The sequence below is a fragment of the Oncorhynchus keta genome, chromosome 28 (assembly GCF_023373465.1).
Source record: "Oncorhynchus keta strain PuntledgeMale-10-30-2019 chromosome 28, Oket_V2, whole genome shotgun sequence".
NCBI lineage: Eukaryota > Metazoa > Chordata > Actinopteri > Salmoniformes > Salmonidae > Oncorhynchus > Oncorhynchus keta.
In genome coordinates, this window is record NC_068448.1 from 32,042,832 (window position 1) to 32,066,593 (window position 23,762).

The window sequence follows — 23,762 nt, forward strand, 5'->3', positions numbered from 1 at the left end:
TTTTTAAAATAATACTACTGATTACTGCATTGTTGGGAAAGAGCTTGCAAGGCATTTCATTTCAAACATTTTAAATTGCAAAATTTGTACCATTTCACACCTAGTGCTAAATTAGCCCCTGTGCATTTTTTATTTGGGCCTAAAATAAACAGCATAAAAGAAAGGCAAATCTTTCAAAGGGAAAACATGTACTGTAATGTATGTGATAGGCTATCATGCCATTTAGGTTTTATATTAATAAAGTTAATCTGACACAGGCTACAACTCAAATCTAATGATTTCCCTGGAGACCTTTACTTGGAGTAAGGAGTTAAAGGCAATCTCGTATTGTGAACAGACCATAAACCACAATGAGCACACCAGACATGCACACTCTACTGTACTCTGAGTGAGGGAGTCTCCCAAGTGTACACACTGTTCTGCCCCATTTGGCTTGTAATGAAAGGACATAGCGTCTGCTGCTGCAATCAGGCAACAACAATGACCATTACATCACATTAGCCAACCCTGTACATATTGTGCTGGAGACAGAGATGATGATTGGGTTGAAGAGTCTGCAGAGATAGGACCAGAGTATTTATTTCCAGTAACCAGGCAGTCAACTCCACAATAATGTTCCTTTCAGGTTACAAGTGTCCAGTCACATGTAGTGAGCTAACTATTTATTACAATGCCATTACTAATCTGTCTAAACTATTTTCCAGACTAAAATGCTCTAAGAACTGTTTCACTAGCCTACACACACTTTGTTACCCAATGTACATATTCGTGTTCACCGTGTAGGCTGTTAATTGATTTTACATGTTCACTTAACTGTATCCAAAAGGCCTGAGAGGAAATCAATAGTGCTTTTAGGTGACAGTAATACTCTGATCAATACTTGGTCAGTACACACACACACACACACACACACACACACACACACACACACACACACACACACACACACACACACACACACACACACACACACACACACACACACACACACACACACACGTACACACGTACACACGTACACACGTACATTTTCTTCCACTCATGAGGTTTATTGAACACCACACAAGCTGATTGTTCAGAATGTTCATCATGAAACATACAAACATCGTCTTACGTCAGGTGGCGTCACGCTTACGCGTTACTCGTCTCCCAACTGTCACAAGACAATGACATACAAAAAGACACTAAGTATATTCAGATTCAAGCATTCAGACTGACTTTGTGAGTGCATGATAAGGTAACAGTCAGTGGGTCCAACAGACAATCTTGCATCTGAATCGATCTCCCATCAAATGTGACTTTGCCTTAGCAACAATGCCCCATGCCTCTTTTTGTATAATTGCAGTCAAAGGCCTGATTGTGCTTTTAAAAGGCGTCTGCATGCTTCCCAGCCAAAACAGTTTGTGCATATATAATGACGGCACTGGGGTGTTTTTGTTCGTTTTGGACTTCAATTAAGGTTTTTTTTTCGGCTGTTTGGACACACAAAGCAATGTTCTAGAGGCAAGCCAAAGTCAGTAGCCGAAGTCTACGCCTCTTGGTCCGTGATTGGTCAACAATAGGGATTCTAAGTCTTTGTTGTCATTCAACGAGACGACTCATTTTCATGAAAAAAATTCTCATTGAAAAATACTGCACCAAACAGTTAAATGTAAAATTGCACGACTAAGATCTCCTTGGCAAAAACATAAAAATGAATGAACAATTTTTTGAGTTATTCTGACCAGTTTGAGGAAGTGTATACAACTAGTCTCAAAATGGACAAAATACTATTGTTGCTTTTTTCAAGCAAAGGTCTTTTAAGGGAGTATGCGAGCACACTCGTTCGGTTCTCCAAGCTGAATTTGGCGAGGTGCTAGCTGAACTGAAGCATGCTGACGCCTTTATCTTACCCACATCCTGGTGATTGTGATGTGCTACTTTGAAAAGGTGTCTCAAATTTGCAGTAGTCAAACGCCACACTCCCTTCAAGCTTAAAAATATGCTAATACGAATCATTGATTCGACTTATATACTGAGTAAAAAACATTAAGGACACCTGCTCTTTCCATGAGACTGACCAGGTGAATGCTATGATCCCTTATTGATGTAACTTAGGTTAAAGAAGGATTTTTAAGCCTCGAGACAATGGAGACATGGATTGTGTATGTGTGCCATTCAGAGGGTGGTGAACAGGCAAGACAAAAGATTGAAGTGCCTATGAACGGGGTATGGTATTAGATGCCAGGTGCACCATTTGGGTCAAGAACTGCAACGCTGCTGGGTTTTTCCAAGCTCAACAGTTTCTCGTGAGTATCAAGAATGGTCCACCACCCAAAGGACATCCAGAAAATTTGAAGCATTGGCGTTCACATGGGCCAGCATCCCTGTGGAACACTTTTGACACCTTGTAGAGTCCACGCCCCGAGGGAAGGTGTCCTTAGTGTTTTGTACAGTCGGTGTATAGAGCTTTACATTGTAATGGGGCCACTCATCTCATCCACCACTATGACAAACCTTCAAGAGAAAGCATGACACACATTCCCTGGATATATACTTTTTATCCACATGAGAGCGCTTCAAAGAAAGTAAAGTCATTTTCAGTGCAAATAAACTCCAAACCACATAAACCCAAATTATATTAGGTCAAACTCATCCATTGTTTTGCCATGATAAATAGTCAAACAGTAATACTAATTGTAGTTAATATTAAAGTCAGTTAGTCTTACTGCTCAACCACACAGCTCTCTCTCTTTGTAATATTAGAAACATTCAAGTATGACCATTCAAGTCTTTTCTGAACACATTTTGGTGTACATAAACAATGCCTTTATATCGATTAACATTTTTTTGTTTAAATATATATTATAATTTAAAAACAGCAGCAAAATAATGCCTTCTACATATGCAATATATTGGTTGCCAGTGTCACACACCCTGAGAATATTGACCTTAGAGGACGAGTTGGAGCAACTGCAGGAGCTCCCTTTGACCTTCCACCTCTAGTCTACAGACTTGAGTTGTCCCAACCCCTTCTCACCCTGGACCTCTAGGCTACAGACCTGAGTTGTCCCAACACCTTCTCACCCTGGACCTCTAGGCTACAGACCTGAGTTGTCCCAAACCCTTCTCACCCTGGACTTCTAGGCTACAGACAAACCACTCTAGCCTGCCCCCTGCTGAAGGTTCCTGTCATAGTTCTCCTGGCAGATGCTGATGCGCTGGGTGAAGTACTCTGGGTCTGAGATGGCCTTGAGCAGGTCGTTCTGGACCAGACAGAGGTCATACAGCTCTGAGGTGGAGGCTGTGCGGGTCTCTGAGCCGTCTCGGTCTAGAAACACCTTCAGAACCATGGAACAAGAACAGAAACAACATGATATTTAAGGCAAAAAAATGATCTGCAAGGGGAAACTAATCCACATCCATATGAGTATGCATAAACCATCCAAAAGCACATTAACCGAGGCAAAAACACACCTTTGGGTGGACAATGGTGTCTTTGTCATTCTGTCGAATGTTGTCATCGATGAAGATGTGCTGGACATCCTGGTCGAAGGGGTCCACCCACAGAGGTTTCCCTCCCAGGAGGGAGTAGGTGTTCCTGGCCCACCTACAGATAAAGAGCCCAGTGTCCTGACTAGAGGTCGACCGATTAATCGGAATGGCCAATTAATTAGGGTCGATTTCAAGTTTTCGTAAACAATCGGTAATCTGCATTTTTGAACACCGGTAATCGGCATTTTTGAACACCGATCACGACCGATTACATTGCACTCCACAAGGAGACTGCATGGCAGGCTGACTATGTGTTATGTGAGTGCAGCAAGGAGCTAGCTAGCATTAAACGTATCTTATAAAAACAATCAATCTTAACATAATCACTAGTTAACTACACATGGTTGATGATATTACTAGTTTATATAGCTTGTCCTGCGTTGCATATAATCGATGTGGTGCCTGTTAATTTATCATTGAATCACAGCCTACTTCACCAAACGGTTATTTAACAAGCGCATTCGCGAAAAAAAGCACTGTCGTTGCACCGATGTACCTAACCATAAACATCAACGCCTTTCTTAAAATCAATACACAAGTATATATTTTTAAACCTGCACATTTAGTTAATATTGTCTGCTAACATGATTTTCTTTTAACTAGGGAAATTGTGTCTCTTCTCTTGCGTTCTGTGCAATAGAGTCAGGCTATATGCAGCAGTTTAGGCCGCCTGGCTCGTTGCAAACTATGTGAAGACCAACTTCGCCAAACGGGGGATGATTTAACAAAAGCACATTTGCGCAAAAAGCGCAATCGCTGCACGAATATACCTAAACATAAACATCAATGCCTTTCTTAAAACCAATACACAGTATATGTTTTAAAACCTGCATATTTAGTTAAAAGAAATCCAGGTTAGCAGGCAACATTAAACTAGGGATAGTGTCACTTCTCTTGCGTTAATTGCAGAGTCAGAGTCAGGGTATATGCAACAGTTTGGGCCGCCTGGTTCGTTGCGAACTAATTTGCCAGAATTGTACGTAATTATGACATAACATTGAAGTTACATCAATAAGGGATCATAGCATTCACCTGGTCAGTCTGTTATGGAAAGAGCAGGTGTCCTTAATGTTTTTTACTCAGTATATAAGTCGAATCAATTATTCGTATTAGCATATTTTTAAGCTTGAAGGGAGTGCAATGTAACAGGAATATTCAGACTTATGGATGCCACCCGTTAGATAAAATACGGAACGGTTCCGTATTTAGTATAGTATAGTATATGCCATTTAGCTGACGCTGAAAGAATAAACGTTTTGTTTTCAAAATGATAGTTTCCGGATTTGACCATATTAATGACCTAAGGCTCGTATTTCGGTGTGTTATTATGTTATAATTAAGTATATGATTTGATATTTGATAGAGCAGTCTGACTGAGCGGTGGTAGGCAGCAGCAGGCTCATAAGCATTCATTCCAACAGCACTCTCGTGCGTTTGCCAGCAGCTCTTCCCTGTGCTTCAAGCATTGAGCTGTTTATGACTTCAAGCCTATCAACTCCCGAGATTAGGCTGGTGTAACAGATGTGAAATGGCTAGCAAGTTAGCGGGGTGCGCGCTAATAGCGTTTCAATCGGTGACGTAACTCGCTCTGAGACCTTGAAGTAGTTGCCGCGGCTTTTGTGGAGCGATGGGTAACTATGCTTTGAGGGTGGCTGTTGTCGATGTGTTCCTGGTTCGAGCCCAGGTAGTGGCGGGGAGAGGGACGGAAGCTATACTGACACACTGGCAATACTAAAGTGCCTATAAGAACATCCAATAGTCAAAGGTATATGAAATACAAATGGTATAGAGAGAAATAGTCCTATAATTCATATAATAACTACAACCTAAAACTTCTTACCTGGGAATATTGAAGACTCGTGTTAAAAGGAACCACCAGCTTTCATATGTTCTCATGTTCTGAGCAAGGAACTTAAACGTTAGCTGTTTTACATGGCACATATTGCACTTTTACTTTCTTCTCCAACACTTTGTTTTTGCATTATTTAATTGAACATGTTTCATTATTTATTTGAGGCTAAATTGATTTTATTGATATGTTAAAATAAAAGTGTTCATCATATTGTTTTTAAAAAAATTGTCTGATTAATCGGTATCGGCTATTTTTGGTCCTCCAATAATTGGTATTGGCGTTGAAAAATCCTAATCGGTCGACCTCTAGTCATGACTACATCAACGAGACTGAAACTTTCACTGAGGACAATACAGAAAGAACTTCTCCATTACAACACAAACTTGGACTAAATTACCTATTGAAAGATGGATTTATGAGCTTGCACCTCCAATACTCGAGTGCCTTCATTGGTGTGATTAGGCTAGCCACTTGTCTTTTGGAAAAAAAGTCCACCTACCAGTCAAAATGGTCCTGGAAGCCCCCCAGGCACTGGACAGAGCTGAGGTACTGGTACAGGGCTCGCTCCCCGTCACAGGTCGACAGACGCTCCTCTGCCCGGGTCAGTACCGCCCCCTTCTTACTGCAGCGGATCTGGCCTGGTGTCTCATTCACACTCAGCTGGGGAGGGAGCAGAAAGAACACAGCTGGCTTTAGCATCTGTTATCTCTCTCTGACCAGCAGCGTATTAGAGATGTATCAGGTATCTAGCAGAAATTATGGAAATCCTCTGTAATTCAGCATAGCTATCATTTTAGAATCAGAGGAAGCAATTAAGCTTACAGGTCATGCAAGTTCCAAACCTGCTCAATCAAATGATCTTCTTTCACCCTCAATCTCTTCACCCTCAATCTCTGTGCCTTACACAAATAGCCCTTGACAGGAGACAGTTTGAATAATAATCATCTGGATGCTTCTTTTTTTTATTGCAGCTAACTGTGTGTGCCGTAGCAGCCTTTGAGCCTCCTCCTAGCAGAAATCGATGTGTTCTGCTCCAGTAAAAGAACAGGTACAAGAACACACTGAGGGGGCTGAGAAGAGACTGCAGGCACACTCTATACCCAGGGGAGTCGCACCACCCACCCTACATCTCACTGTGAATAACTTTCTGAACAGGGCACTGTTCCAACATCTGGGAACAAGCTTACAGATCAGATTTTTGACTCCTATATCCCACTGCCACAACCTCACAAACACACACACACAAGCCCAGATGCGCACACACACTAACTGTAGTCTTTCAGCTGAAACAGACTTGGCCCAAGCTTAAAAATGAGTCTATAATTGTGATTGTGGTTGACCTCTTCAAATCAGGCAGAGGAGGAAGAACATAATTTCTCTCAAAGGACTATGACTCACTCTCAGTAGCACATCCACCTGTAACAGGGTGTCACTCTCTCAATGACAAGCTGCAACAGAGAGCAGCCCACAATGAGTAATGATTGCAAGTACTGGGCTATTGGCAGGTTTGCTAACAGTAGTGATTATGATAAGAGCAATGTGCCCATTTAATATGGTAGCCTGTGAGGAAGAGCTTGGTAAAATGCCAGGACAACAGTCATTATTGCTACTGTCCTCGTGACACCACATCCAGCATCATACCCACAACCCAAAGCACTCATCAAAATGGTCAAAGAATCCAGTCACCCAAGTCACAGATATAGACTCTGCTACCGCACAGCAAGCGGTACCGGAGCGCCAAGTCTATTTTCAAAAGATTCCTTAACAGCTTCTACCCCCAAGCCATAAGACTGTTGAACAATTAATCAAATGGCCACCTGGACTATTTGCATTGACCCCCCCTTTTTGTTTTTTCACTGATGCTACTTGCTGTTTATTATGCAGTCACTTTAACCATACCTACATGTACAAATTACCTTGACTAATCTGTACCCCAGCACATTGACTCGGTACCGGTATCCCCTGTATATAGCCTCATCATTGTTATTTTATTGTGTCACTTTTATTTTTTACTTTAATTGGATTTACCTTAAGTGCTGGAAGGTCAGGGAAGAGTGGGTGGGAGCCCTGAGTGAGGGCACGGGACACTGCAGACAGCACACGGGGAAGGTCAGAGCCAAAAGTGCGGAACAGGATAGCAAAGTCCCTCCCCTCTGCCACCAGGTCTTTCAGTAGCTGGAAGAAGGAGGGCAAGATCCAGTGGTACAGCTGCCCATCCTCCCCCTTCACAGCCAGCTCCTTGTCCCCCTTCAGCTCCTTCGGCCATCGCAGCATCGCCAGGTGCTCATCCAGCACGCCCCGGAACCTACGACCTGCAGTGGAGCTGGTGAAACCTGCCACCCGGCCAAACTGGGAGTAGTAGCTGACAGCGCCCTCACATGGTGGAAGCAGGGAAGGTGAGTCACTCATCCACATCCACTTACCTACAGAGCCGATAAAGAAGCAGGTGTTAAGCAATTGCACACAACAATGACATCACCATGGCAGGTAGGCACAGTAGTGACTCCACTTATTGAATTCTCATGTCATTTATAGAAAAAGGATAGAGGTGTGCCACTACATTGTAAGTGGTGCATTTGCTCCTTGAAAAATATTGTTTAATTTTCATAGACCACTACTTCAAATAAAACTGTCTACATGTAGGAATTAAGTGACCTTTTAGACTGAGGTCGCCTGGCCCCTCAGAGGCTTGTTACTTATATTGCAACCTGGTCTTACCTTGTTTACTCATTTGTCCCCATGTCACTGTGGAAATGAAGTAATCCAAAGCTGCAATAGTTCCTTGACTTGTCACAGCATCAGACACCAAGATGGTGTTATTGAGGTCAACGTGAAGGACAAGCTTTTTCTTCTTTACACACAACCCATGAGGCACAGACACTGTTCGGGCTTCTTCAGTGGCACAGCAATCGTTCGCATTTCCTTTGGAGTGTGGAGTCGGGTGCTTATCTGTCGCCGGGTCATGTCCATTACGACTGTCCTCATTGTTTAGAGAAGCTGAGGGATGATCACCTGTCTTGTCGCAGTATGCCATTATGTGGCTCCACTCTCGAATGATCGGTTGTGGAAACCTGATTTTCTTTGACTAACGTTGGCTTGCTAACCAAGTTGTCATTGATAATAGCCAGAGGGTTAAGGCAAGTGACTGAAACCAGAACCTCTTCGTCCACAACAGTAGTTGTATTTGTAGCCAACTAGCTACATGGCTATAAGACAGCTATTACACTTGTCAAAACAGGTTATTTTTGCAAAACATATTTTAAAAGAGCTGGTTGGTACAACTAGTCACATAAAAATACCACACTCCGGCCTTTTCGTCGACTCAGCGCCAGAAAATGATATTTACTTCCTTATTCTTTAACGCCGTTTCTTCTTCTCTTACTGTAGTGTGGCGTCTGCAAGTAAATACAGTAAGAAGCGCCATCTAGAGGAGCAGTGCAGGTTGGAGTACCAACAACTTCACAAAACATAAACATACTGAGGCTAAAAAGAAACATCTGATTTGGTGAATAATTAAACGTTCCCAAACTATTCTCTGCCAGGAAACTTCATTCACGTTACTACTGAATCAGTGTGTACACAAACAACCTTTTAGCGCTTCTCAAAAAAGGGTTTTATTTATATTAAACCATATATTATATTCACAGCAGCATTCTCATTAATCCCGACTTTATATATGCAGTCCATTACAAAGGAAGGGAGGAGAGGGGTGTACAAGACAGTCCACTCAAACAGAAATAAAGATATGTAGCAGGAGAGGTAACCGCATTCTATTCTAGTGCTACTGTGTATCAACATGCACATTTCAGTGTATATCAAGCCGGTATCTTGCCAAAAATTGCATCCACAGGATTGGATAATTTACCAAGTAAAAATAAAATAAATCTAAAGGAAAGCAACTAAATCCAGGTGAGTATGAAAGTAGTAAACAGAAAGACAGTAACTTGTTAAAAACTTAAAATGGTAGACTCTGTGAAATGACGTGGCCATAAGCAGCACCAGCGGGATGAGCGAGATGTAACACTTTTGTATTTATTAGGGACCCCACCATGCAACACTTTGCTCTCACACGGTCACACTGTGTATCTGCACGGGTTCGCTTCAGGCTGTTCACAGTGTGGTAGCCAAGGCCCCAAAACAGCAGAGAAACTTAGCCTAGCGCGGCCACACTCAGTTTCAGAATTAGACCCACTATGCCATTTACTCTCTGCATCGGTCACACCGCTGAATCTACCTTAAATTTCTGCACCGTCACACTATTACATCAATTGCTACAATTTCAACCCAGTTTACAGAATCAAACAGAAATTACAAAACACATCAGACCAGGCAATACCTCAATGAGAATTATCAAATAAAAACAAATGCTTACACACACACACACACACACAACTCCCATCCTCCCACCTCACGGTTTCCCCTCATTCACAACAGGTTGTTGTTCTGGGGGGGAAATTAGTTTGGTGTTGGCGACTTCCCTTTGTGACCTCTGAGCCAAAGCATGATCATGGGATAAATAGGTGTCATTTAAAGTGGCGTTTTAGGGGATACCCAAACAAAGGTGCATTCTATCAGCCAACAATGGGCTGCAACCCAGAGGCTCTAGGACAACAGGAGTGTGGAGGCTTTTGTTGTATGTGCAAACATGCCATTTGTATGCGTGTGTGCGCTTAGTATGTGTAAGGAAATACATTGCATGGATATTACTACATATACAGTATGAGTTGGTCTGGATCGGTTGATGTGTAAATACAGATGAACGTGGAAAATGTGTGAGTCTGTGGGTCTGTCCACCGCATCTGTGGTGACGGGTACATGTGCTGGTCTTTTGGCCACAGAACCAGTTATTTAATTTCTAGCATTGCACCAGTGAGGGACACCCTAAAGATGCCGAGTTAATTAGTAAGCACTGAAGTGTCTTTTACTGAGGAGAATATTTCCACAACTGGAACTTTACGCCGTGTCGGTGGCACCTCAGCTATGCCCTAGTCCACTTCCTCCATGTTGCTGTAGGACGGAGTAGCACATTCTCCAGAGTGTGCAAACAGCTCAGAGGTCACTTCTGGGGTCAGCGGAGGGGGTCCTTCAGGGTCCAGGTCTGTCCCAAAGAGGGCCTGGCTAGAGGCCTGTAAAATAAACCAGTGTAAATCAATCATGCCTTTTCTAGACCAGCTCCCTGACAGGAAGACCAGACGGGTCTGTAAACAATGCAAAAGCAAAAACACTGGACTGACAGTTTGACCACTCCTTGCAGCAAAAATAAAAGCTGGGAAAACAACAATTTCCATGTTTGAAATAATATCTGAAGGATTCCCAACAGTAACTGATTGAAAAATAATATTAATTAACACAGCATAAGGTTGACAATTTAAGTGCTTGTTTATTGGAGCATCATTGAGATTGAAGTACCTGAACAAATTGCTGGGGAAATGCATTTCTTTTTAAATAATAGCAACTATTCTAATGACAGAGCGCTTTGAAAAGGAAAAATCTACCTAAAATCTATATCTTTTGGTATTTATTTCATTCGTCCATTGTTGATATAGTTCCAAAATGTTTTGCATGTCAGCGATGACATTTTCAAGATGCATCTTTCAAAATACAGCCATTATAATTCATTGTAAGAATGAGATGAAATACATACTGCATACCATCACGGTTGCATAAATCAATGTATATGTGCCCGGACACATACTGGGAATTTAAAGCAGATATAGTGACTAGACTCAGCTCTGAAACACACACCTACAAGGGAGAGACATGACAGAATGCACTGTGAAATCCCTAAGACTTGAACATATCACTACAACACTGTTACAGGGCGTAGTCTATATACCAGCAGCACCGATAATCATGAAACGTTGGAGGAACTTATATTGAGAGACGGACAGCCTCTGTCCTAGTGTCATTAAATCCCTGCTAAGCTAGGAACTGTTTAAACTGTACATTAGTGCACTTCTCAAACAGTCATAAAGCTCGGACATAGCTAGCTACTTCACCAGTGTAATGCAAAGCAGCACATTAAAAAGGTTACTTCTGCTTTAATGGCTTTCGTGAAACAAAGAGAAAACAGTTCCAATACAAGTATGACAGGGATAAGTCAAATTAATGGCCAGAAATAAACAAACCTGCTGAATTAAGAGCTGTTGACTACATAAAATCTAAAATAATCAGCAACGTGAAAAACAGGAAAAAGCTAAGGCATATAATCACTTAGTGAGTCTATAACACTATTCATTGAGATGGCAAAAACACAATGTTAACTGTCTTCAGGCTACAGTACAAAGTCATGACTGTACAAGCAAGCAGATATCGCCAACATACAATGACCAGGGTGGTGTTAAGGAGGACATTTCTGAGTGCAGTTCTACCCCTTATTATTACAGTAGTACTTCAACGCTATAGCCTTCAAGTCATCTCAGCAGCATTACTTGTGCAAAAGATGGGCCTATCCATTCCTAAATGTGCATTTCATATTTTAGTACAAAAAAACCTACATGGTGAGAGACTTGGGAGGAACACAAATAAAGGGGAGAGTACAGTTGAGACCTGTTTTGGTATGTTGAACTAGAATATAGGGTAGTTTAGAAGGGCTTAAATTATGGACTGCAGTACGCAACAAAAAAAGTCAACTTCACAAAGCCATGCTGAGCAAAGTAACTATTTTGTTTAATTGAACCTTTATTTAACTAGGCAAGTCAGTTAAGAACAAATTCTAGAAGCAGCTCAGTCGGTTTCTCTTTAACGATGCATAGAATTGATTAAAGGATATCATGTGTATACTTTTGTTTAATTTCAAAGTGTTTAGCAGAATGTTAATTTATAGGCCATCTTCAAATACTAAACAATAAAAACATATATAAATAATGGCATAGACAATTTAAAGTGCAATAAATTTGACTTAATTTCTCAGTGTATAAGCTTTCATGTGCATCTGTATTGGGGTGTGTATGTAATGGGGTGTGAGACTGGCCACTTAGCCCCAGTTGGCTCAGTAGAGCAGGGGGTAGATCAGGTCCAGGAACAACGCTAGCAGAGCAGCCAAGGTGCCCAGGACCAAATATCGTACGCAGTCATCATCGGAATAATCTGAGATCCTTTGGCGCCGCCGTCGCACCTGCCCCTCTACCCCCTCCTCCTCCCTCCTCCTGGCTGCTCTTCTCCCCAGGCTGGTGCGGAACAGGCCCCGGGGGCCCTCTTCAAGACCCTCTTCTTCCTCCTCCAGTTCCTGCCATATTAGAGAGGCCTGCGATGGCGGAAACCTGTGTCAGCTTCTGGGAAAGGCTTGGTTCTAAAGCACAGTCCCCTCACCACAGCCAGACTTCCAGGGGCAGGGGTCGGCAACAGGTGGTTTCTTTTGGCCACCCAACGGGGAGGGGGGGAATTCAGCATAATCAATGATCGAAATGATTGTTTGAAAAGAACAATCTCTTTGTGGAATTAGTTGTAGTCAATTTGCTTTGTAAGTTATGTTCCGGCCCCCCGACCATCCACTTTGTCAAAAATCGTCCAACAGCTGAATGGAGTTGCCTACCCCTGCCATAGGGTCAAGGACAAGCCAGACACTTTCAAGGAATACATTACTGGGGTTCTGACTAATTAACCAAGACGCCCCTCACTCATTCACATGGCATACACAGCATGGGGACAGCTCAGAGCGATGTGAGTGGGGTGCTTTTCTCATAAGAGTTAGCTAATAGATGAATTAAATCACACATATTTAGACAGATTCCAACCCCCCAATATAAACTAATGAGTTCAAGAGAAAATGTACCATAGACCCAATCTTTCTCATAGGCATGAACAGACCACTTGCACAAAAGTTTGACTTGATGGTGAATACACACAGCCCCAACTTATTAATTCTGGCAATGAACTTCGTTTTCAGCATTTGGACAGAATAAAATACATCTTAAAATGTCAATACAGATCAGACCAAAGAGGCAGGAGAAAGCCCATGTCTGTCACTTCAAAATTGTGCATAGGACAACAAGTTGTTAGTGTGAACAGATTTTTCTCCAAGCACCTATTCAACTTAGAAACAGCTGGTCCTGTATCAAACACTTTTGATGAACAAACCAATTGCCTTGAGAGCAATGAAATTAGATTAAACCTCTTACTCTCATCCACAGCTTTAGACACACACATTAGCCCCTTGGCATCGGAGATCATTTCTCTAAAAGGACCACAAGCAAGCAATCAAATATCTCCCCATGAAGAGGAATAGATTAACACAGTACTACATTTCTTATTCAAGTGGTGAACATGTAATAAAAATTGTTTAAAAAAAATGACAATATACCCCAAGAAAGTTTAATTGAATATACTCCTGCTGCACTACACCTTGAAGATGCTTTCCTCCTACCACCATATAATGGATCCTGGGGAGGGGTCTCTGAAAGGTAAAGATGGGCACTCTCACCTGGCTGGCGGTGGCTCCTGCAGCGGTGGGGGACTCGACCCCGAGGGGCCCTAGGAAGCGAGGTGGTCGTTCCACGGGGGAGTTGCGTCGGCGGTAGAACAGCACGTAGGCGTAGCGTGTCACCACCTGGTTCTCCTCAACTGTCGTCACTGTGCTGTCATCAAACAGACGCCAGCCTGGGAAAGAGAAAGGACGAGGAGTTTAGTTTAGTTCTCCCCCCCAAGTATATTAGTATGAACAAAACACAACAAACATATGTTTAAACCAATGTTTGCCATGGACAGAAATACAATATACACCGAGTATACAGTACCAAACATTAGGTACACCTTCCTAGCAGAGTTGCACCCCCCCTTTACTCTCAGAACAGCCTCAATTCATCAGGGCATGGACTCTAAATGGTGTTCCACAGGGATGCTGGCCCATGTTTACTCCAATGTTTCCCACAGTTGTGTCAAGTTGGCTGGATGTCCTTTGGGTGGCGGACCATTCTTGATACACACGAGAAACTGTTGAGCTTGAAATAACCCAGCAGCGTTGCAGTTCTTGACACAAACCGGTGCGCCTGGCACATACCCTGTTCAAAGGGACTTAAGTATTTTCTGTTGCCGATTGTCTTGCCCCTTCATGTCTCAAGGATTAAAAATCCTTCTTTAACCTGTCTCCTCCCCTTCATCAACACTGATTTAAGTTGATTCAACAGGTGGTCTGAGTATCCCTCACCTGGTCTGAGTATACACTGAGAATTTGTTGTATTCTCAGTGTATACTCATGTGAAGCCTATTTCAGTCAACCACTCACCGACATCACTGCGCTGGCTGTTCTGGGCACTGGGCAGGCGTGCATAGGCTGTGTAGTGACCTCCGATCATACCCCCGTAGTGATTAATGACAGCATAGAGGTCATAGATTGGCGGCTGCTGCATGTCATCCTTCTGACCAATACAGAACTTACTGAGGTCCAGGTTCCTGAAAGACAAGAAAACATGCAGTGAAAACCTTGTCGTATTTGAGGGAATTCAACCCAAGTCATCGAGTGGTGTGAAGGGTAGTATAAAGGGTGTGATATATTAAAGGGATAGTTCACCCAAATTACACAATTATATATTGGTTTCTTACCCTGTAATCTATGGACAAGGTATGACAGCAATCCATGCTTTGGTTTAGTTTCCCTGGCACCGTTTCCACGTGCTAACATTTTAGCATTTGTGGCACAAATCCCATTCAAGTCATGGGACAGATATGAGCATTTTTTTATGCATTATGTTCAAATAATCTCTCCACAATCAATGAGACACTTTTGGATGATTTAGACATGAGCAAAAAATGCTAGTAGCAGTCCCACGGCTTGAATGGGATTCGTGCCACAAATGCTAAAATGTTAGCACGTGGAAACGGTGCCAGGGAAACTAAACCAAAGCATGGATTGCTGTCATACCTTGTCCATAGACTGCTTACAGGGAAAGGATATAAATATCTTGGAATTTTAATTGATGACGGCCTCTTTTAAATTGCATATTCAACAACGTACAAAAAGAATTGAAGCTGAAATTGGGATTTTATGTTAGGAATAAGGCCTGTTTTTATTTTGAAGCCAGAAGGAGGCTCGTATCAGCTACATTTATGCCTTTACTAGACTATGGGGATATTTTATATACGAATGCTTCCGCTCAGTGTTTGAGATCAATTGACACTCTTTACCATGGCACTTTGAGATTTATTTTAAACTGCAAAACCCTTACGTACCACTGCACTTCGTATACCAGGGTTGGCTGGCCTTCTCTCGTAGGCTCAGTCACTGGTATACTTTTATTTACAAAGCTATTTTGGGTTTACTACCTTTTTATTGTTCGGAAATGTGGTGGGTACTTCGTTCGCTGGACTTTATCCTGCTAACTGTTCCAAATGTCTGAACTGAATTTGGTAAAAGGGCTTTTATGTACTCTGCGCCATCGTCTTGTAAAACCTTACAAAATACTTTTAAAATGGAAGAACTTGTCCGGATTGTTTTTTTTTTAAATCAATGATGAAGGATTTTGAGGCTGATTCCCTGACCTGTCAATGTTTTTAATTTGCTGTTCTATACTCTTGTGAATTCAATGGTTTTTACTAGATTACTTGTAGTTTTTCATGTTGTCTGTCTGTAATCTTTTGTAATGACTTGGTGCTGCCTATCTTGGCCAGGGCGCTCTTGAAAAATATATTTTAATCTCAATGAGCCCTTCCTGGTTAAATAAAGGTTAAATAAAATAAATAAAAAAGGAAACCAATGAGTAATTTTGTTATTTGGGTGAACTGACCCTTAACGTCTGTGTATGTCATTTTTACCTGACAGGGAAGTCGACCATGTCGTTGATCTTGTCCCTCCAGATGAAGCTGCGGAAGGAGAAGCGCTTGAGCTGGATGATGAGAACGTTGGGCAGACGCCACAGCAGCAGCTGCTTGGAGGCTTCCCTGTGCTGCTGGCACTTTGGACAGTACCTGAGAGAGAGAGAGAGAGAGAGAGAGAGAGGAGGAGCGGGAGAGTTCCTGTTAGCTTTGTAATCCATCAAAACAATTGCGAAATCAGTAAAAGAACAATGACGATGTTAACTGTGCATCATTGCTTTATGTGACTGTAGGGCCACATTTGAGTATGTGCACGTGTTAGTGTATGTTGAAGGCTATGTTGATATGTGTGTGTTGTTCCTACCATGCCTCCTCTGGTGCCAGCACCTCAGGCCTAGTGAAGAGATTAAGGCACTGCTCCAGGGTGAAGTGTCCAGCCCTGGCCGTCTCACTGACCGACCCAGGGTCCTCCTTAAAGTCCAGCTCCTTGGACCGGACCAGCACATACTCCTTGAGACGCTCGTTGTTCTTCCACACTAGTGCCAGGGTGGATTCGTCAGGGAGGTCCAGAACAGCCTCTTCTGGAGGAGGGAAAGACATGACAAACACTGAAAAATACATATTGTAAAAGGAATAATGTTGAATAATACCCAGCAGATCAATGCGTTTCTGCTTTGTCTTACATTAGGGGTAAAGGATGGGTATGGGATAGTGACCTATCAGGCCCATGTCTTACCCCTTTCCTCCAGTTTCTGCTCCTTGCTGTTGGAGTCGAGGATGGAGATGTAGAACTGAGAAGCGTGGCTGGACGCAGATTCTGATGGTTGCTGGTAGCCTGTCACTGCAGCTAGAAACAAACAGTAGAAAACACAGTCACAAATCACAGAGTGACAGGATTAAACAATGAAAGATATCTATGGTCAGGTGAAAAATCGCATGGAAAAAGTGGAAGTTAAAAACAATATTATCGATAACTCAATGACAGACTATGCTTGCCTTTACCTTCTGGCCTGACAGCCTTCTCACAGGAGGTCTCCTTTTCTCCCTCGGGGTCCTGGGAGCAGGAGGAGGGCTCAAAGAAGCCAGAGTCTATGGTGCGGGTGGAGAGGGCGTCTGGATCTCCGGCTGGGTGTGCTGAAGCCTGGGCTGTTTCTAATGGAGACTCAGGGACCAGAAAGGGGCTCTCCTGATCAGAGTCCCCCACCCCACCGCCCCTAGCTTCATCCCCTGGCCCCACACCATCAGGGGTCTCTGCTGGAGGGGGGAGGTCAACACGGCACTGGGTGCCCTCTGGGGACGTTCTACCAGACTGAAAGGGAGGCTGGAACACGTTCACTGAATACCTACACAGAGAGATGGGGAAAGGGGTGTGAACATAGGAATCAGTTACAGTCCAACAATGACAAAATTAGCATGTTGTATTGACTAGGGATGTGACAAATTTAAAAATGTTAATGTTTAAACTGCCATTTTTGCATTATTTAACCACCGAGAGTTGACCTCCATGCCCCCGCTGAAATCTAATTGGCATAATATAAATGTCCTTCAAAATGTCTGATTAAGCTAGAGGTATGTTTTTGTATGGGCTCATCTAAAAACGGTACCGCCAATCAAAATCAAATCAAATTTTATTTGTCACATACACATGGTTAGCAGATGTTAATGCGAGTGTAGCGAAATGCTTGTGCTTCTAGTTCCGACAATGCAGTAATAACCAACAAGTAATCCAGCTAACAATTCCAAAACTACTACCTTATAGACACAAGTGTAAGGGGATAAAGAATATGTACATAAAGATATATGAATGAGTGATGGTACAGAGCAGCATAGGCAAGATACAGTAGATGGTATCGAGTACAGTATATACATATGAGATGAGTGTGTAAACAAAGTGGCATAGTTAAAGTGGCTAGTGATACATGTATTACATAAGGATGCAGTCGATGATATAGAGTACAGTATATACGTATGCATATGAGATGAATAATGTAGGGTATGTAACATTATATAAGGTAGCATTGTTTAAAGTGGCTAGTGATATATTTTACATAATTTCTCATCAATTCCCATTATTAAAGTGGCTGGAGTTGAGTCAGTGTCAGTGTGTTGGCAGCAGCCACTCAATGTTAGTGGTGGCTGTTTAACAGTCTGATGGCCTTGAGATAGAAGCTGTTTTTCAGTCTCTCGGTCCCAGCTTTGATGCACCTGTACTGACCTCGCCTTCTGGATGATAGCGGGGTGAACAGGCAGTGGCTCGGGTGGTTGTTGTCCTTGATGATCTTTATGGCCTTCCTGTAACATCGGGTGGTGTAGGTGTCCTGGAGGGCAGGTAGTTTGCCCCCGGTGATGCGTTGTGCAGACCTCACTACCTTCTGGAGAGCCTTACGGTTGTGGGCGGAGCAGTTGCCGTACCAGGCGGTGATACAGCCCGACAGGATGCTCTCGATTGTGCATCTGTAGAAGTTTGTGAGTGCTTTTGGTGACAAGCCGACTTTCTTCAGCCTCCTGAGGTTGAAGAGGCGCTGCTGCGCCTTCTTCACGATGCTGTCTGTGTGAGTGGGCCAATTCAGTTTGTCTGTGATGTGTACGCCGAGGAACTTAAAACTTGCTACCCTCTCCACTACTGTTCCATCGATGTGGATAGGGGGGTGTTCCCTCTGCTGTTTCCTGAAGTCCACAATCATCTCCTTAGTTTTGTTGACGTTGAGTGTGAGGTTATTTTCCTGACACCACACTCCGAGGGCCCTCACCTCCTCCCTGTAGGCCGTCTCGTCGTTGTTGGTAATCAAGCCTACCACTGTTGTGTCGTCCGCAAACTTAATGATTGAGTTGGAGGCGTGCGTGGCCACGCAGTCGAGGGTGAACAGGGAGTGCAGGAGAGGGCTCAGAACACACCCTTGTGGGGCCCCAGTGTTGAGGATCAGCGGGGTGGAGATGTTGTTGCCTACCCTCACCACCTGGGGGCAGCCCGTCAGGAAGCTTCATGACGAGCTTGGAGGGTACTATGGTGCTGAATGCCGAGCTGAAGTCGATGAACAGCATTCTCACATAGGTATTCCTCTTGTCCAGATGGGTTAGGGCAGTGTGCAGTGTGGTTGAGATTGCATCGTCTGTGGACCTATTTGGGCGGTAAGCAAATTGGAGTGGGTCTAGGTTATCAGGTAGGGTGGAGGTGATATGGTCCTTGACTAGTCTCTCAAAGCACTTCATGATGACGGAAGTGAGTGCTTGTCGTTTAGCTCATGCACCTTAGCTTTCTTGGGAACAGGAACAATGGTGGCCCTCTTGAAGCATGTGGGAACAGCAGACTGGTATAGGGATTGATTGAATATGTTCGTAAACACACTGGCCAGCTGGTCCGCGCATGCTCTGAGGGCGCGGCTGGGGATGCCGTCTGGGCCTGCAGCCTTGCGAGGGTTAACACGTTTAAATGTCTTACTCACCTCAGCTGCAGTGAAGGAGAGTCAGCATGTTTCCGTTGCAGGCCGTGTCAGTGGCACTGTATTGTCCTCAAAGCGGGCAAAAATTATATTATTATTTAGTCTGCCTGGGAGCAAGACATCCTGGTCCATGACTGGGCTGGTTTTCTTCTTATAGTCCGTGATTGACTGTAGACCCTGCCACATGCCTCTTGTGTCTGAGCCGTTGAATTGAGATTCTACTTTGTCTCTGTACTGACGCTTGGCTTGTTTGATAGCCTTGCGGAGGGAATAGCTGCACTGTTTGTATTCGGTCATGTTACCAGTCACCTTGCCCTGATTAAAAGCAGTGGTTCGCACTTTCAGTTTCACGCGAATGCTGCCATCAATCCACGGTTTCTGGTTAGAGAATGTTTTCATCGTTGCTATGGGAACGACATCTTCAACGCACGTTCTAATGAACTCGCACACCGAATCAGCGTATTCGTCAATGTTGTTATCTGACGCAATACGAAAGATATCCCAGTCCACGTGATGGAAGCAGTCTTGGAGTGTGGAATCAGCTTGGTCGGACCAGTGTTGGACAGACCTCAGCGTGGGAGCTTCTTTTTTTAGTTTCTGTCTGTAGGCAGGGATCAACAAAATGGAGTCGTGGTCAGCTTTTCCGAAAGGAGGGCGGGGCAGGGCCTTATATGCGTCGCGGAAGTTAGAGTAACAATGATCCAACGTTTTTCCACCCCTGGTTGCGCAATCGATATGCTGATAAAATTGAGGTTTTTTAACAAGGCTAATCTGAAAACAAGACTCCCAATCAACCTCTGTCTGCAGCGTCCGAACAGTTTGGCTACACACTAATAAGACCGCTCTATGGAAATCTGAGACTGATGAACGCGCGTACATGACGGTTGTTTTGCTTTAGGACCCCCAAAGTCTTACAAAACTCATCTGTAGGTAGCCCGGTACCACGGATTACAAAGGGAAAACCAGCCACGTTGCGGACTCCGACGTCTTCCTCCTGGACAAGCTAAACACATTCTTTGCCCGCTTTGATGAAAACACAGTGCCACCAACGCGGCCCGCTCCCGAGGACTGTGGGCTGTCATTCTCCGTGGCCGACTTAAGTAAGCCATCGGAGTGTTTAGGGACATATTCAATCTCTTCCTATCCCAGTCTGCTGTCCCCACTTCAAAATGTCCACCACTGTTCCTGTACCCAAGAAAGCAAAGGTAACTCAACTAAATGACTATCGCCTCATAGTCCTCACCTCTGCCATCATGAAGTGCTTTGAAAGGCAAGGATCATATCACCTCTACCTTACTCCATAGACCCACTTCAATTTGCATACCGCCCCAATAGATCCAAAGACTACGCAATCGCCATCACACTGCACTATCCCATCTGGACAAGAATGCTGTTCATGGACTACAGCTTAGCATTCAACACCATACTACCCTCCAAGCTCATCATTAAGCTTGGGGCCCAAGGTCTGAACCCCGCCCTGCACAAATGGGTCCTGGACTTCCTGACGGGGCACCCCTAGGTGTTGAAGGTTGGAAACAACACCTCCACTTCTCTGATCCTCAACACAGGGGCCCCCTCCTGTACTCCCTGTTCACCCATTACTGCGTGGCCAAGCACACCTCCAACTCAATCGTCAAGTATGCAGACGACACAACAGTAGCAGGCCTGATTTCCAACAATGACGAGACAGCCTACAGGGAGGAGGTGAGGGCCCTGGGAGTGTAGTGCCAGGAAAATAACCTCTCACTCAACGGCAACAAAACAGCAGAGGGAGCACCCCCCTGTCCACATCGTTGGGACCGCAGAGGAAAATGTGGAACGCTTCCGTGGCGTACACATCCCTGACAATCTGAAATGGTCCACTCACACAAACAGTGTGGTAAAGAACGCACAACAGCGCCTGTAACCTCTGGAGGCTGAAGAAATTCACCTTAGCCCCTAAGACCCTCACAAACTTTTACAGATGCACCATTGACAGCATCCTGTCGGCTGTATCACCACCTGGTACTGCAACTGCACTGCCTGCAACCACAAGGTTCTGCAGAGGGTGGTGCGTCTGTCCAACGCATCACCAGGGGCAAACTACCTGCAGCACCCGATGTCACAGGAAGCCAAAAAAGATCAACCACTCGAGTCACGGCCTTCTCACCCAGAAGGCGAGGTCAGAACAGGTGCATAAAAGCTGGAGCAAAGAGACTGAAAAACAGCTCCTATCTTAAGCCCATCAGACTGTTAAATAGCCATCACTAGCCAGCTACCAACCAGTTACTCAACCCTGCACCTTTAAGGGTACTGCCCTAAGTATATAGACATGGAATCACTGGTCACTTTAATAATGTTTACATACGATTTTACGCCTTCATATGTATTTACTGTATTCTAGTCAATGCCACTCCAATATTACTCATCCTAATATTTATGCATTTCTTAATTCATGTTTTTTTCTTTTACTTTGAGATGTGTATTGTTCGATACTACTGCACTGTTGGAGCTTGGAACACAAGCGCTTGCTATATCTGCAATAAAACCTGCTGAATATGTGTATGTGACCAATAACATTTTATATGGATTTACTAGTTTAAACATTTAATGGAAGTATATATGGAAGTAGTTTGGTGCCAAAACAATTGGTTAAATATGGAATAGAAAATTAACAATTTCCAGACAATTAAAAAATATATTTTTTTGTTTATATACACTAGAATCAAAAGTTTGGACACAACTACTCATTCAAGGGTTTTTCAATATTTTTTCTACATTGTAGAATAATAGTGAAGACATCAAAACTATGAAATAAAAAAATCATGTAGTGACCAAAAAAAGTGTTAGATATAAATATATTTTATATTTATTTATATTTATTTTCCACCATAATTTGCAAATAAATGTATTAAAAATCCTACAATGTGATTTTCTGGATTTGTTCTTCTCATTTTGTCTGTCATAGTTGAAGTGTACCTATAATGAAAATTACAGGACTCTGATCTTTCTAAGTGGGAGAACTTGCACAATTAGTGGCTGACTAAATACTTTTTTGCCCCACTGAAGGCAGACTTTGCGAGGATTTAAAATATATAGTGTCATTTTGTGTAAATATATGCAAAATATGCATTAGTCATACATGAAGTGTTTTTTAAATAATTCCACGAAATGACAATATTTTGATAAAATGATCTGTAAAAGCCTGACCATTGATTGTCTTATCACAAAAGCATTCTGCCTTGAAGCAATGTGTTAAAAACAGATTCCCATAATAAGCAAATTAGCGCATATTTAAGGACAGTTTGTCTCATTTGCATAAAACTTGTAATACAATAATATATTGCATTTGTGTATACTTTCAACTGGTAAAGATTCAGTCTGATGAGAGTAAAGAAAAAAAATCCATATTAGCCTATGGTGCCTGGCCTTAACACTTTTTTGGTTACTACATGATTGCATGCGTGTTATCAACGATGACGTGCTTTCTATCCCTGGTAACTCATTTGAAAGATGCATATCTTCTCCTACTAACATACAGCATTGTTGTGTTAGGCATTTCTTACGATGTACATATGATGATAATCGGGACCTGTTAATGGTATTTTGCGATAACTGCACTGTGATTTTAAAAATTTGTAAAAAATAAAATTCAGTTTCAGGTTAAGAATTTCTCTCTCAATGTTAACCTCAAATTAATTTAAATGTCACACGCCCAGTATTGGCATCTATATTTGATTTTATAAATCCATCGACTGGGGAGATCCCAGTGGTACCTTGAGTATCCTTCCAGCAGCTGGGACAGACGGGCGTAGGTGAGTCTGGACTCGGGGACACTGACCAGGAAAGGAAGCCCCACGTTCTCCATGTTGGGGTGACACAGACTCTTGTGGTTGGACCAGTGATTTTTCTGGCAAGCCCTGAAACATGAAGGAAAAAAGTTTGGTTTTTCATGAGTTAGGAATCATTTAGGAGACAAAGGGAAATAGTTGTGAAATAGTTATCCTATGTCATTGTGTTTTTATTGGTAGAGAAACTCAATTGCCTCGCAACATTAGTGCCAGCTGACATTTAGTGTGTTGACTCACTGATTGCAGTAGCCCACGCGGTAGCAGCGGGTGCAGCGTTTCAGCTTCTCCTCCTCTGAGAGGGGAGGCTTCAGGCAGGCAGCACACTTCGAGATGGGGATACTGGGGACCTGAGGCCTC

At 43.2% G+C, this 23,762-nt stretch overlaps 2 protein-coding genes across 10 annotated transcripts in view; both read right to left on the reverse strand.

Moving 5' to 3' along the window:
- Positions 1–891: 891 nt before the first annotated feature.
- si:dkey-32e6.3 (uncharacterized) lies at positions 892–8,753 on the reverse strand. The gene is made up of 5 exons (XM_035740737.2): positions 8,105–8,753; positions 7,415–7,809; positions 5,886–6,046; positions 3,457–3,589; positions 892–3,320 (listed from the first exon to the last, which is right to left on the reverse strand). The coding sequence occupies exons 1-5, from the start codon at positions 8,418–8,420 to the stop codon at positions 3,144–3,146; spliced, it is 1,182 nt and encodes a 393-aa protein (XP_035596630.1). The 5' UTR covers positions 8,421–8,753; the 3' UTR covers positions 892–3,143.
- Positions 8,754–8,975: 222 nt separating this feature from the next.
- Positions 8,976–23,762, reverse strand: part of usp19 (ubiquitin specific peptidase 19) — a 36,140-nt gene continuing 21,353 nt past the window's right edge. For 6 of the 9 annotated variants that reach the window (XM_035740741.2, XM_035740745.2, XM_035740743.2 and 3 more), the window contains 9 exons: positions 23,643–23,761; positions 23,331–23,474; positions 17,132–17,478; positions 16,872–16,982; positions 16,500–16,716; positions 16,136–16,288; positions 14,610–14,776; positions 13,809–13,984; positions 10,519–12,632 (listed from right to left, as the gene is read on the reverse strand). In XM_035740741.2, the coding sequence (XP_035596634.1) occupies positions 12,378–12,632; positions 13,809–13,984; positions 14,610–14,776; positions 16,136–16,288; positions 16,500–16,716; positions 16,872–16,982; positions 17,132–17,478; positions 23,331–23,474; positions 23,643–23,761 (1,689 nt within the window). In that variant the 3' untranslated portion in view covers positions 10,519–12,377. The other 3 variants (XM_035740748.2, XM_035740746.2, XM_035740742.2) reach the window with 3 other exon arrangements.

Excerpts from the sequence above, each read along its gene's own strand:
- si:dkey-32e6.3 (XM_035740737.2), bottom strand. The coding sequence starts at position 8,420 with ATGGCATACTGCGACAAGACAGGTGATCATCCCTCAGCTTCTCTAAAC. Across the intron at positions 6,047-7,414 it reads CTGACCTTCCAGCACTTAAG|CTGAGTGTGAATGAGACACC; the intron begins GTAAATCCAATT and ends CTCCCTCCCCAG. Across the intron at positions 3,321-3,456 it reads ACACCATTGTCCACCCAAAG|GTGTTTCTAGACCGAGACGG; the intron begins GTGTGTTTTTGC and ends ATGGTTCTGAAG.